The sequence below is a fragment of the Sorex araneus genome, chromosome 4 (genome assembly GCF_027595985.1).
Source record: "Sorex araneus isolate mSorAra2 chromosome 4, mSorAra2.pri, whole genome shotgun sequence".
Classification (NCBI taxonomy): domain Eukaryota; kingdom Metazoa; phylum Chordata; class Mammalia; order Eulipotyphla; family Soricidae; genus Sorex; species Sorex araneus.
The window spans coordinates 14,982,581-14,997,374 of NC_073305.1; the positions used below are offsets into that span (position 1 = coordinate 14,982,581).

Genomic DNA, 14,794 nt, shown 5'->3' on the forward strand with positions numbered 1-14,794 from the left:
TCTTGGTGAAAGGACTTCAATAATTAAAGAATCATAAACCAGGGACTGGAGTAATAGCACAGTGGGTAGGGCGTTTGCCTTGCACGTGGCCGACCCGGGTTCAAATCCCAGCATCCCATATGGTCCCCTGAGTACCGCCAGGGGTGATTCCTGAGTGCATGAGCCAGGAGTGACCCCTGTGCATTGCCGGGTGCGACCCAAAAAGCAAAAAAAAAAAAAAAAGAGAGAATCATAAACCATGACCAAGTGGGATTTATTCTAGGGATGCAATGATGGTTCATTGATGATTCAGTTAATGTGATACATCAAAAAAGAAAACATAAAAATCATAGCATTTGATGCAGAGAAATATTTGAAAATATTAAATACCCACTTCAAATAAAAATGAAACAAAATGGAGTTAAAATGGTTATTATCTCAATATAATAAAGGCTATATACAATAAATTACGAGCTAGCATTATACTCAATGGTGTACAAAAAAATTAAAACCTTTCTTTTAGATCAGGCATAAAGATATCTATCACACTACTGTTATCCAGTATAGTACCAGAAATCCATAAAATAATCCTCCATTTGTACAACAACACATAAGAACATCATGATCATCGGCTTTAAGTCCTGTCTCCAATTACTAGTTCTCTGACCTCTGACAGGCAAGTTCACTCTGTAAAAACCTGCATTTTCTCCCTTATGCATAAAAAGCAACCACTGGGGGGAAAATGGTAACAGAAGATGCTCAAAACTCCTGAAAAGTATGTGGGAATTTATAAATATATATTTAGATTATCTGTGGTGACAGAGAAGTTTAGTACAGTGATCACTGCTAAATAAATGTGAAAAATGTGCATGACTTCCCTTCAGAGATTTTTTTTTCATTCTATCCTCAGATCACATCATTCTCTCTGGCATAAGAATTCAATCTTCTCCCATATTCAATGACTATGTGAAACCCTATGCATCTATACAAATTTCCACTTTTTTTGAATGGAAAAATTCACTATGTCAGAGACTAAATTCCTCCTCTCGTAGTTAGGGTTCTTTTGAGTCTAGATTATTATAGTATGTTTGGGGGAAGAGGGAATAGAGAACTACATAAACATCCCCTGCCTCAAAAAGATACCCATGGAAATGTACAGGGACCTACATTCTTAGACAGTCCATGCAGCTCTCCCCAGTAAGTCTTACAGCTAAAAGAAGCAATTCTTTCCATAAAATACTGACCTTCATCCCTGGCTGACCCCGTCTTCCTCTTGGTCCCTAAGAAGAGAAATATAAACTTTAGAGAAGAAAACAGGTTCATTTTTACCCACTCCTTACTCCTTCTCCCTTAAAAGCAAAGGGAATACATCCCATGCCTGGCTGGTTATACCTACCCGAGGGCCAGCGTTTCCATTTCCCCCCCGAGGTCCATCAAAACTAGAAGTTCCCTGGAAAACAAGTGGCATAGGTAAGATTGTTTATATGCCAATAGACTGTTAGATTTATTCTCTCCACCTGCACTGTCTAGTACAGAAGTCATCAGCTGAAAGGCATTATTCAACTTAAATTAACTAAAATTTTTTAAAGATTTTTTAAAAATTTAGTTCCTTGGTTATAATAGATACATTTCTTGGTCTATAATAAACTACATGTAGGTATCAAGTTGAGCAACAAAGCAACTATTCCTGTATTTCTAAAGTTCTATTAGTGAGCAGTCTTCTAGAAACATTATAACATTAAAATCTGGTGTTTTAAAATACCACTCTTGTAGGCATGTCTATAGACAGTTCCTCTGATGCCTCCTTAGGGTTCACCATGTTAGCTCAGCAGCCACACAAACTTTTCAATGATGTTCCTTATTTGGAAGTATTGGAACATCCGCTTAGTAACTGCATCAGAATTTGCAAAGGCAAATTGGAGAATGTGTCTCTCCCAGAGGTCATGATTAATTCATAATAGATGAAGACAGAGGCGAAGAATACACAGTCATGATGAAGAAGCTTTCTAGAGCCCTCACTGCTTCAGGATCAGAAATAAGGATCTGAGTGGTTCCCAGAGAATAAGAACCTAGTCGGATTCCTGGTTGGAATATTTAAGATCAGTCATTTTCAACTACCTGTCTGTATGTCAGTCTCAGTGCAGCACTAAAAAGCTGAAAACTATTGGTCTGTACTGCAGTTATTAACTGCCAATCTGCAGCTTCATGCTGGTCTGCAGGTGTAAAAAACAGTTGACAATCTGGGCAGGAGGGATAATATGAGGTAAGGCAGAAGCTTCATATGCAGCTCACCCCAGTTTGAGCCCCATACTACTGTATGGTCCTCTGAGAACCTCCAGGGTTCATTGCATTTTTTCCCCCCGCTTTTTGGGTCACACCCAGCGATGCTCAAGGGTTTCTCCTGACTCTGCACTCAATAATTATTCCTGGCAGTGCTTGGGGGAATCATATGGGATACTGGAGATTGAACTCAGGTCAGCCGTGTGCAAGGCAAATGCCTTCCCCGCTATGTAGCCCCAAGCACCAATGGGAAGGACATATATATATATATATATATATATATATATATATATATATATATATGTGTGTGTGTGTGTGTGTGTGTGTGTGTGTGTGTGTATGTGTGTATACACATATGTATAGATATATATGTGTGTATATATATATATAACTGAAAATCTTGCCACGCACCTGGCTGTCTTCCCCAGGGCCCCTCGGAGGGGGTGGGCTTCAGAGTCCCTCCCTGCCCCGACCAGAGCCAAAGACCTCCAAAGCCTAGCTACAGCCATACTCAAGGCCCCTCTCCACACGTTCAGACAAGCCTCACGCATGATGGTACCTGCAGAGGAACTCAGGTGTTTGGGACCCGGAGCTGAGAGCTCCAAGCCTGCTCGGATCAGGAATGGGCCTCTCCTAACCAAATTTCCCATTTTCCAGTAGCTAGGCGGTCACACCCAGGCACTGCACCCCGCGCCATGTAGTCCCACAAACGGCCAACATTTAGAGACGAAACATAAAACCAACCTCCCGGAAGCTCCCGGACATCTTATACCTTAGTTCCCCCTCTGGGAGAACCTGGAAAGCTACCAAGAGTTTCCTGACCACGTGGGAGAGCCTCACAAACTCCCCATGATGTATTCATATGCCAAAACCAGTAACAATGATGGGTCTCATTCCCCTGACCCTGAAAGAGCCTCCAATGCGGCATCATTGGGAAGGACGAGTAAAGAGAGGATTCTAAAATCTCAGGGCTAGGATGAATGGAGACGTTACTGAGACCACTTGAGAAAATCAACAATCAATGGGATGATGATGATGATGATGATGATGATATAACTGAAAATCAATCAATGTCTTAGATAATGAATGAATAAAATATGTGTTAATGCAACAGTATATTTAATTGGGAGAGAATATGAACTACAGAAATCAAAACTATGTTTTTTTGTACAAAGCTGTTCTTCCAGCTATAATTTACAATAGGTTGTATTCTGAAACAATCCAAATATTGGATTATGAAGGAAGTGTTTATTGTAGTGGGGTCACATTGAAGTAGTTTGTGACAATTAATAATTATGTAATTTAAAAGTTTAGAAAGTAGGAGGAAGACATGCTATGATGCTATTCTTTTGAAGTGTGCTAAATTGTGGAAAAAAGGAATTATCCCACATATGGAAAAAGATAAAATGATGATGCATGATTTCTAAAAATTGTACTACATTTTTATTAAGATCATCTGCTTTGCTCAAAGAGTAACTTTGCCAATTGTAAGTTAGAAAGGCTCAGTAAACTAATAGTTTTCTTGGTTCCTGAAATTACAAAGTATGCCACATGCAGGTGAGGTACTCTCACAATGGGACCAGATATAATAAATATTCTTACTTTAAAAAATGATTATTTTCTCATTCAGTAATATATTTTTCTTCTTTTGCTGTTTTGATGATGCTGTTATTTGTAGCCAGCATAGTTAAAGAATTATTCAGTCAAATAATAGAATCGCTAAGAAATAGTCTGAGTATCCTGCATAGATTATTTAACATTAAAAAGGAAAGCACATTAACAATGAATAAATCTGATGAGCATCGTCCTAATCAAGCGTAGGCTTGATTAAGTACCAAGATTGAGACAGACTGACAAATGGTTTCCTCCCGGTGACTGAGAATGGACAGCATTGCTTAAATTTGCTTTCCTTCCTCACCGCCCCTAAAAATATGTTTAATCTGAATTTACTCATGAGAAAACAATCAAATGCTAATTGAGAGATGCTTATTAAAGTAACTAGTCTGGAATGTTAGTGTCATGTAAATAAGTAAATAATTGTGCAATTGTTTTGATTAAAAGATACAAGGGACAAGATAACTCAATGCCCCGATTGGACTCTGGAATAAGAACAGTAAAAACAGACATAAAATGATTATTGGGAAAACTTGAATATTATGAAAAATATTATTTAAAATATTGATTATTAAAAATATTCAAGTTTTCCCAATAATCTTTTTATGTCTGTTTTTACTGTTCTTATTCCAGAGTCCAATCGGGGCATTGAGTTATCTTGTCTCTTGTATTTTTTAATTAAAACAATTGCATAATTACTTGCTTATTTACATGACACTAACATTCCAGACTAGTTACTTTACTAAGTATCTCTCAATAGGTCTGGAGCAATAGCACAGCGGGTAAGGCGTTTGCCTTGCACTCTGCCGACCTGGGTTCGATTTCTCTGCCCCTCTCAGAGAGGCCGGCAAGCTACTGAGAGTATCTCATCTGCACGGCAAAGCCTGGCAAGCTACCCATAGGGTATTCCATATGCCAAAAAACAGTAACAACAAGTCTTCCAATGGAGACGTTATTGGTGCCCATTTGAGTAAATTGATGAGCACTGGGACCACAGTGACACAGTGATTTTATCAATATCAAAATTCTACAATATGATAACTATGTAAGAGGTGACCTTGTTCTTATGAGACATTTGTTGAATAACTTTGTAAGAAGGTGACCTTGTTCTTATGAGACATTTGTTGAATATTTAGATGCAATATTTAGAGGCCACAATACTTTTGTTTAATCCTCAAATAATATATATAAATATATCATATATGTGTATGTGTATATAGAAAGAAACAAAGCAAATTTAGCTGTGCAACATTGGTGTTCATTGTACTATGGTGCTTTGTGTCCCAGGAGCCACTTCCCTTGATGTGGTGAGAATACATTGAACTCAAACCATTAACTCACTAGTAAACCCATCTCGACTTGTTCCTGCCAATTCCCAACTGCTCAGACCAAATTTGTGGACACTGTAAGTCATCAGTGCCATAAACTATAGTGTGTGTGGGGGGGTCAAACCTGGTGTCCCCTTCTCCTGCTATTCTTACAACTCTTCTGTAAATTTAGAATATTTTAAAGTGAAAAGTTGGGTTGAGATATAATTTTGGCTTGGGGCAGAGAAGATAGCACAAGTAGTAGAATACATATCTAGTACATACAAGGCCTCAGACTATAGGTTTCCCTGGCACTACAGGTCTCCCTACTGTGTAACAAGTTGGGTATTGCCCTTGTGATCCTCAAGCACCATTGGGTATAACCTCCAAAAAAAAATAAAGTAAAAGTAAAGTCAGAGAGATAGTACAGAGGAAAAGATTCCTGGCTTGCATGTCAGCAATCTCAGTTTCATCCTTGACATCAGCTATGGTTCCCCAAGCACAGAGCCAGGAGTGAACTCTGAGCGCTGTTGGGTGTGGCCCAAAACTAAAAAAAAAGACTATCAAAAGCTATAAAACAAAAACAGTAATGTAGTTTGTTGTTTACTTTGATTTAGGGGCCATACCTTGCTCTGCTCAGGGTTTACTCCTGGTTCTGTGCCCAAGGGATCACTCCTGGCAGGCTCAGGGGACCATAGAGGGTGCCAGGGATCAAACCCAGTTCAGCTGCATGCAAGGACAGTGCCCTATCTGCAGTCCTATTGTTCAGGCCAGAGAAATGGAGCTTTATTTTTTGTAAGTTCATGTCCAGAATAATATAGTTTTATCATAGGCTATTTCACAAGTTCAGAAAATAAAATTTAAGGAAAACTGAATAATTTTTTTATTATGGAGGAGGAAGTTTATTTATCCTTCTAGGATAAATAGATATGGATATTTTGTACCAATATGGACTCTTTGAATAGTGTTTTGTAATCTGTGTTTTCCACTTAACATGACATGATGAATGTTTTCCTTATTATGAAATATCTTTGAAATTATTTCTCATGGTCTAATTATCTTCTTTCATATGGATGTACCATTACTTAAGTAAACATTCTCTTACCATTGGACATTTAAGCATTGTAGTGATTCAAACTCACTATAGAGACTCTACTCAGATCTAAATATTTGTGTTGTCTCAAATTAGCTTTTGGACAAATTTCTGGAACTAAAAAGACTGACTATACACATCTTAGGATCACACACATCTTATGTCATGGAATTGGTGCTATAACACAGTCCCTCTTCCTTTTCCTGCTCAAATAAGATAGAGAAAATCTATCTTATTTGAAATAACAATATTCCCAAATCTAAAGATATAAACTAAAGTAGCTCCAGGAAGACCAGAGAGACGATACAAGGGATAAGATACTTGCCAATGCATACCACCAACCCTTTTGATTCCTGGCATTGCTTATGTTCCCCCATAAGTGAATCTTGAGTACAGAGTCAGGAGTAAGCTCTCAGCACCACCACTGTGTCCCAAAAATAAAGGAAAAAGTGATCCAGGAAAATCATGACAATCTCATCTCCTTTGCCAGAAGCTTCCGTTCTCTGGTACTCTTAAATCAGGGCAAGAGATGGGCCAGAAATTTGGGATTCAGTTTGGGCCAAAGAACCAAATTAGAATATTGCCAGAAGTGCTGGATAAAAGAAATTCCCTCTCAGTCGGCATTTTCTGTAAAGGTGAAGACAAAATGTTTAAGGACAAAGTCTAGTCTAAAGATCACACTAAAGATGACCTCATAGAAGGAGAGAAATCGAGAGCCTGGTGACATCACTGGGTTCTGGTGGCGTCATAGAGACAGTACTACCTGGAACCACCCACCCCTATCGGGTCAAGCATGCTGTCGGCTCTCTCTAACAACTGAAACAAAACAGCCATCCTAACTGATACACAACATGCTGCCTGATTGTCTTCCAAAAGGATTGCCTTGGTTTTCGCTCTTCCCAGAAGTATGAGAGCACAACTGGCTTCCATATCTTCACCCAAATTACGTATATAATTCCTTTTATATTAGAACCAATTTTCTTAGTTCAATTTGTATTATTGCGTCACCAGGCAGGGCTCCTTCTCCATTCAAATTGCAGCTGTGGAGTCAGTCCTGGGGGTCGGAACAAAGAGTAAGGAAAGATTTCCCCCTAGAGGACGAGCTTCTCATAGCACTTAGGCTAGACAGCATCCACCCACAGCAGGCTTTGGTGCCTAGTGGAAAGGACTACAGTTAGGTAAAGGACCAGACACGGTAGCCTCTCAGTATCTGTATTGCAAACCATAATGCCCAAAGGTATAGGGACAGTATGGGGCAAATTTTCTGCCATAGAGGCAAGGGGAGGGTTGGAAAGGGGAGTATACTGGGGCATTGGTGGTGAAGAATGTGCACTTGTGGAGGGATGGGTGTTTGATCATTGCATGAGTGAAACTCAAACATGAAAGTTTTGTAATTGTGTATCACTGTGATTCAATAAAAAAAGAAAGGACTACTGTTATCCAGGTCTATTAGAACACTTAGATAGCATCTCTTTTGAGCCCAGCATGGGAGTATAAACTATTGCAAACACAAATCCAAGGCATCACAGCCTCGTTGGGTTATAATTTTTGTTTGTGTGAACAGTTCAATTATGTGATGTTCTTGGATATGTAGAGCTAAAGAATCTGTATAGAATTGATACCCCTCCGAAAATTATATACCGGAAGCTCCTTGGGATCGATAGTGGACTCGGCACCAGATAGTTTATCTAGAGGGCCTGAATTCCCTCACAAAAGTCAAATCATGAACAAACCATGGGCCAGAAGTCTGTGGAACCAAAGCTCATGTATCTAGGAACCAAATGCTTATTTATCTGCTAAGTCATGGGAACACTGAAATGGTTTCTCTGATGGTCTCACAGTACAGGACCACAAATGAGTGCAGTCATTTTATGTCTGTCCCTCTCTTTCTGACTCATTTCACCCAGCATGATACTCTCCGTGTCCATCCACTTATAAGAAAAATTTCATGATGTCATCTCTCCTAACAGCTGCATAGTATTCCATTGTGTAGCCAGTCATCTGTTCTTGGGTTGTTTCCAGATTCTGGCTATTGTGAACAGTGCTGCAATGAACAAACAGGTGCAGATGTCATTTCTACTGTGCTTTCTTGCACTCTCGGGATATATTCCCAGAACTGGGAGATGTGTGCTGAAGTAGATAAAGGACCAAACATGAGAGTCTCTCATTATCTGTATCGCAAACCATAATGCCCCTAAGTACAGAGAGTATGAGGGAAATTGTCTGCCATAGAGGCAGGGGGAAGGATATTGGGGACATTGGTGGTGGAAAGTGTACACTGATGGAGTATGGGTGTTCAATCATTATATTACTGAACCTCAAACATGAAATCTTTGTAACTGTAGCTCATGTGATTCAATTAAAAAAAGAAAAGAAAACTAGAACCCAGAGGGGTTTAAGGAAAGTCCCCTTCTCTGACTCTTCAATGTTTCACAGGACTTTCCATCTCAACTCACTAAAGGGAAGCAATGGAATGGAAGCAAATCAATTGCAATGAAGGATGGGATGAGAAACCCCTGTAGCAACCATGAGAGCATCCTCACAGAGCTATATAATAACGATCTTGTACACAAAAGATTTGGTTCAGAACTGGATCTTATCAACTAGATGCCAACTAGCCATCGTTCATGGAGGAGAACATATTCTAGGATGCAAAGTTGGAGTGCAAAGCAAAGAACAGTCTTCCAGCTGCAAGTACGTACCACTGGGATATTTATATTTTAATTTATATTTTAATTTCTGGAAACGAGGAGAGATGAAAGGTGTGAAATGAGACCCTGGCATTATTTTAGTCATGTTTTTCCTTCAGTGTCATGAATTTTAATGTCTGGGACAAAAAAGAAGTTGAAAATTGTCTTCCAATATGTTAATGTCTGTCAACTCAACAAATCTGCTTCTCTCTGTGATGTCTTCTGTCGCCACACTTCAACTCTAGAACTAGACATGAATCTTCTCTAGTAAATAGCTAGCCCCGTCTCTGTGTCAATCACTACTGGTAGTGAGGAAAAGCACCTAGCAGTGCAATGGCCCCGAGCTTCTTTTATATCAAGACATCATAATAGAATTAGAGACTTTTAAAACTGGTTTGTTTGCATCACTGACTGATATGTTATTTGAGATATGAAGATACCAAAGCTAGAAGTAGAAGTTGATATGACCTAGTGTCATGGCTGTTAACATTTTTACAAAAAAGCAACAAACTATGAGGCAACAGGACAAGTACAAGGATATAAGTGGGGATATGTCTGCCTCTGGATATCTGGACAGAACAAAGGAGTCCAGAGCAAAGAAGGTTTCTCTGATTTATTATTATTATTATTATTATTATTATTATTATCATTTTGCTTTTTGGGTCACACCTGGCGATGCACAAGAGTTACTCCTGGCTTATGCACTCAGGAATCACTCCTAGCAGTACTCAGGGGACTATATGGGATGCTGGGAGTCAACCTGGATCGGCCGCGTGCAAGGCAAACGCCCTATCCACTGTGCTATCGCTCCAGCCCCATTTTCTCTGATTTTTAGTGCCAATCCCAGCACAACATCTACCTCTGCTGCACTACCTCAACCTGTTCCCACGTGTTCCAGAATCCAATCTTCAATGAACTGAGGACTTCTTACCTGGCGCCCACGCCTTCCTTTTTCTCCCTTGGGGCCTTGGATATAACTATCAAGTCCAGGATCTCCCTGAGGGGAAAACAGAAAGTTGCTTATGACAAATGGACAAGAATTTAGATGAGTATGACTTTTTCAGGAAACAAAGACAAAACAAAGTGAACCCTTCTCTTTGATCTGGCATTCCAATTTGCTCCCAGTCAACCCTCTTATTTCTTGCACCACTTAGGCTGGACAGATGCCTCACTCAGGAATTACTAACTGCTTTTGGCCTTCTGCCACAAATGAGCACTTCCAGGTTGCTGGATTTAAGCCACAGAAATTCCCCACTTACAGGATCACCCCTGAGTCCAGGCCTCCCATGTTCTCCAGGTTTTCCTGGTGGTCCCGGCAAGCCCTTAAATCACAAGAGAGGAAAGTGTCACTTTAAAATATTCCTTATTATCTAAGAGGGTGGGAAACATGACTAGGGAAATTGATAAATTAGAGGAGTAAGTTAGTGCTTGACCATTAAACATCTCAAATAAACAGGTGAGATAGAGACACAACATGCAAGAACTTGACATGGGGGTTTAGCAGGTGCACGGCCTCAGTGATCCCTCCTAACCTGGGAGTTACCCAGTTTGCCAATTTGTAGATGAGGGTGCCTGAGGCTCAGGGAAGTTGGATCACTGGCACAAAAATCAATGGAACATTCCTTGGTTTACACTTCTCTCTGATATCCCTACACAAACTCCAGGAAGATCAAGAAGACATTCTTGATCTTGCCACAGATATGGCAAGCTTTGGTCTGCTAAGTGCAAATGCTTATGAAAGAGGAGAAGAGAGAAAAATAGTTTCAGCATCCCAACCACAGCAGCCCGAGGACTCAGAAAGGAGAAATGATACAAGCAAATGGTTGTTTCCCTAAAAACCTGCCATTAAAGTCCCATCCCTGGTTGGAGCTCCTATAGAACCTCATCACAGTGTGATATGCATAACCTCATCGTCTCAGGATCCTTTTTTAACTGTTATTACCTCCTCGTACAGGGGGGTGGACACCACTTTCTGAGAAAACTAAGAGGACCCTCTCTCTGAGATTGGTTCTTAGACACAGGAAATGGAATAGTCTCTTGACTCCAAAAGAAGCCAACTCATATTACTCGAGCTTCCTCTCTGCTTCTATCCTGGTCTAACATCATGATTAAAGGGAATGGGATCAAAATCCCCAATCTTGATGCTTCCTTTGAGTTAGGCAAATTTCTTGAAGGTTCCATTTCCTCACTTGTGAAGCAGATGGACTTATATTTTAGGGCTGTTATAGAATTCATATGGAACAAAAGGTTAAAATGCAGAGTATAGAGCCTGGCATAAGGCTCCTATGATAATTTCCCCAACTTCCTCCACCTCCCCCCCACCCCACCTTTATTTTGGCTGAGACTCTGGCTTTCAGGATAATCCTCCAAACCTGTAGCTCCAAACTGGGATTCCTTGCCTTGAAAGCTTCAACAGCATCTGATTATTCACATCAATAAAACCAAAACAAAACCCTAAGGTCAGAGAGGTAATAGGTGGGTAACCCACTAGACCTTGCATGCAGTCCACACTGGTTCAATCCTTGACACTCTCCCCAGAGTGATCTCTGAGCACAGAGCCAGGAGAAACACATCTGGGGTGTGGCCCAAAAACCTGAACCCGAAGCTAAACCTCTAAACATGGCATTTGCCCTTCCAGGCTCTTCTGCCATCCCTTATGTTTTTCATTCTCTTCCTCGATAGAATTAAAACTGATGATTTTCCAAACCCACTCTGAGTGCATCTGACTTCAACCCTTTTAACTCTTGTGGCTTTTCTTAAGTGATAATGAAATGGCATCAGTCTCAGGGATAGAAAATGGCTTGATTCTCTATATTCTCAAAATGCCAGAGTCCTCTCTGACCTGGGCACCACTCATAGCCACACTGGATCTTGGTAGGCAGCCTTGGCCTCATCCCTTCTTCCTCCTTCCTTGTCTGTTTGTTACTAAACCTTTAAATTTCCTCCGTTTTCATCCCTTCAGTGATGACATCTTGCCTGCCAGGCTGGATGAGGTCCCCCTGTCTTTTACCTCTCCTTCATTTGCTGTTATTCATGTCCTTATTTCAGCAATGACCTTCCATTTTTATGCTTATTTCCTTAATGTCAGTCTTTCCTGCACCCATCAAGTTCTTTGTTGATCACAATACTGACTTAATGTCTCTCTGAACCATCCTCTGTCTGTTAAAAGACCTACCCCTCCCTTAAGTAGAAAAGCACTTGATGGGTATTTAATGAATTCAACTAAATTAAACAGAAACCGAAGTCTCATTAGTTTTGAAAGCTGATGTTCTTGACCTTCTCAAAAATCTGATCCACAAATTGCCCATTGCAAATTAAACCTCAATAAAGAGCCATTTTATATCACTTCTTGTTTCACTTACCAGGAAATCATTCCACACAATGAATATTTCCACTATTTCCATGAAGATCACAAAGAACTACAATCAAGTAAATTTCACCCCTTAGAGGCAGGCCAACCTCCTGCCCCACTAAAGCCATTGGCAGTTGTTGGGTTGTGAAACCCAACAACTGCTGCCATACCTCCTGCTGGTCTCCACCACATCACAAACTGGATGCCACGGAGATGCCAACCTGCTGAAAATTTCAGGTACCCTGGGATTTTTTGGCTGAAAACTCCAGGCCTTCTTGGAGTTCGGATGGGCACTCTCACCCTTCTTGGTGATGTAAGCTCATCCACTGGCCCTGATTCAAAGACTCATAATTAAATCTCAAAAGAGATCAACTAGCCGCAAAGATTTCTCAGATACCAGGTCCTGGCTGAGACCTCCAGGGCAATTTCAGCAGAGGGGCAGGCTAAGTTTCAGCCCAAGAAAGCTCTAGTAGCTGCACTCACATCCCGACAGCTGCCACCATGCCTCCAGCTGGACTGTTCAGTTAAATATTCCGGATTTTCTGGAGTAACACCTCCGATCTCTACAATACTAACATCCTAGTAGTAGCACACCAGATTGGATGAGAATGAAATGTAAAAGCCAACTAATCTCAATTAACTTAAACACTAACCCAGCAGGCTTAACTTGTAACAACAGCTTAGCAAAACCTCAGACAGAGACTTAATGTCTCCATGGTGAGATACAACAATTTTCACAAGTTTTCTTTTCCTGAAGTATTTTTTGATCATTTCATTAGCTATTTGGTGGTAAAAAGCAATATAAAGTAAGTTATTTGGGGGCCTACAGGGACAGGCTTAAGTAGTAGTTGGGAAAATGGAGACGATAGTGGAGGAAAGGTGACAGTGGTGGGATTGATGTTAGAATATTGAGTGCCTATCATAACAGTCATCATAAGTGCCTATCATAAAAGTCATCATAAACAACTTTGTAAACCACGGTGTCTAAAGTAGGAATAAATAAATAAATGTATAGTAGAGAAGGGGGAAAGGGATTCCGTGAAAGAACACCCAGTTGGAGCCTTGTCAAGGAGGTGGACATACCTTGGGCATACAGAGAAACAATGAGGCTTACAATTTTACCAGGAATCACACTTCTTGAGAATGAAGGATGGGGTGAAAAGTTAAGTACAATACTAAGTCACTGATGACTGGAAATCATAGAAAGCTTATGAACCAGGTGACAAAAGATTAATGTTCTAAGTCTCTAAGGTTAAGTGACTTGGTTTAATCTGTCCAGATTACTATCAGCTGTCTGATCTGAAGTAGATTCCCAGTAGTCATTGACTATTAATTGCCTTTTATCTCCTAATCTAGTGCTTAAACCTCTACATAATACTTTCCTGGAGCTTCAATATAAATTTCCAAGGCCAGTTTAGGTAGTAGAAATATGAAAGAAGAATATTGTCAGACTTTACCCGGTTTCCCCGGTTTCCTTTTTCTCCAGATGGCCCTGGGATTCCATAATCACCCTAGGAAAATAGGAGAAAAAGGAAATTTACAAAATATATTTATTATATCAGACCCAGCAGGAATTTACTGTATAGCTTCACTTTGTAGCAATGAGGAAATTACTTTTATCAATATATTTCTGATTAGGAAACCCGAGGTGCCCTGAACCATCTTCCCTTTGAAAAACAAGTTCAAATTTCAGATAAATGAATTTTATGTACATGAAAGATCTGATAAAGAAAAGGAGAGTTCAGAAGAAAAAGAAATAGTAAATCAGGGAAGGAAACCAAAGGATTTCAGTTGTGTGTGTGTGTGTGTGTGTGTGTGCATACGCAAATGCGCACATGTGCATGCTTGAGAAAAATGCAAACACAAAGTTTCTTCTTTTCAGAGTAGTCACAACAGGGAGCACCCCAGATGAAGACAAAGAGTCAGACAATTCTCTCAGGCCTGACTGACATTACAAACACAGGAACCTCAAAAAAGGATAAAAGCAAGTCTAGTCCCTGCACTCCTTTGTGGAATATAAAATAATATAATATGAGACTAACACCCAAAGACAGTAGAGACAGGGCTCGGAAGATTACTCTACAGTTGGAAAACTGCCTCATAAGCTGCGGGAGAAGGCAGCTGGGATAGAGAAGGGTTCACTAAGTCAGTGATAGATCCAAAGTTCCATCACATAAAGGTGATATCATGAAAAAAGCAAGCAAAGATGACAGGCTACTGTATCACACCGCAAGGACTATAGACACTGGAATGATTATAATAGAAGAGTTCAATTTAATATATTTAAGTATGTCTTTAAAGAAAACAAGCAACATACAAGTAATTGTTGTTAAGTTCAAGAGAATTTGGGAAAGGAAGAAAGGAATTAAGGAAGGAAGGAAGTAAGGAAGGAAGGAAGGAAGGAAGAAAGAAAGAAAGAGAAAGAAAGAAAGAAAGAAAGAAAGAAAGAAAGAAAGAAAGAAAGAAAGAAAGAAAGAAA

General features: G+C 40.0%; 1 protein-coding gene across 1 annotated transcript in view; it reads right to left on the reverse strand.

Annotated features, from left to right (window-relative positions):
* The window catches only part of LOC101554454 (collagen alpha-4(VI) chain-like), a 105,722-nt gene that overhangs the window by 49,419 nt on the left and 41,509 nt on the right, over positions 1–14,794 (reverse strand). The window contains exons 16-20 of the mRNA XM_055135048.1: positions 13,773–13,826; positions 10,223–10,285; positions 9,895–9,960; positions 1,376–1,429; positions 1,224–1,259 (exon numbers count right to left, since the gene is read on the reverse strand). Coding sequence (XP_054991023.1) covers positions 1,224–1,259; positions 1,376–1,429; positions 9,895–9,960; positions 10,223–10,285; positions 13,773–13,826 — 273 coding nt within the window. The remainder of the gene's footprint in view (positions 1–1,223; positions 1,260–1,375; positions 1,430–9,894; positions 9,961–10,222; positions 10,286–13,772; positions 13,827–14,794) is intronic.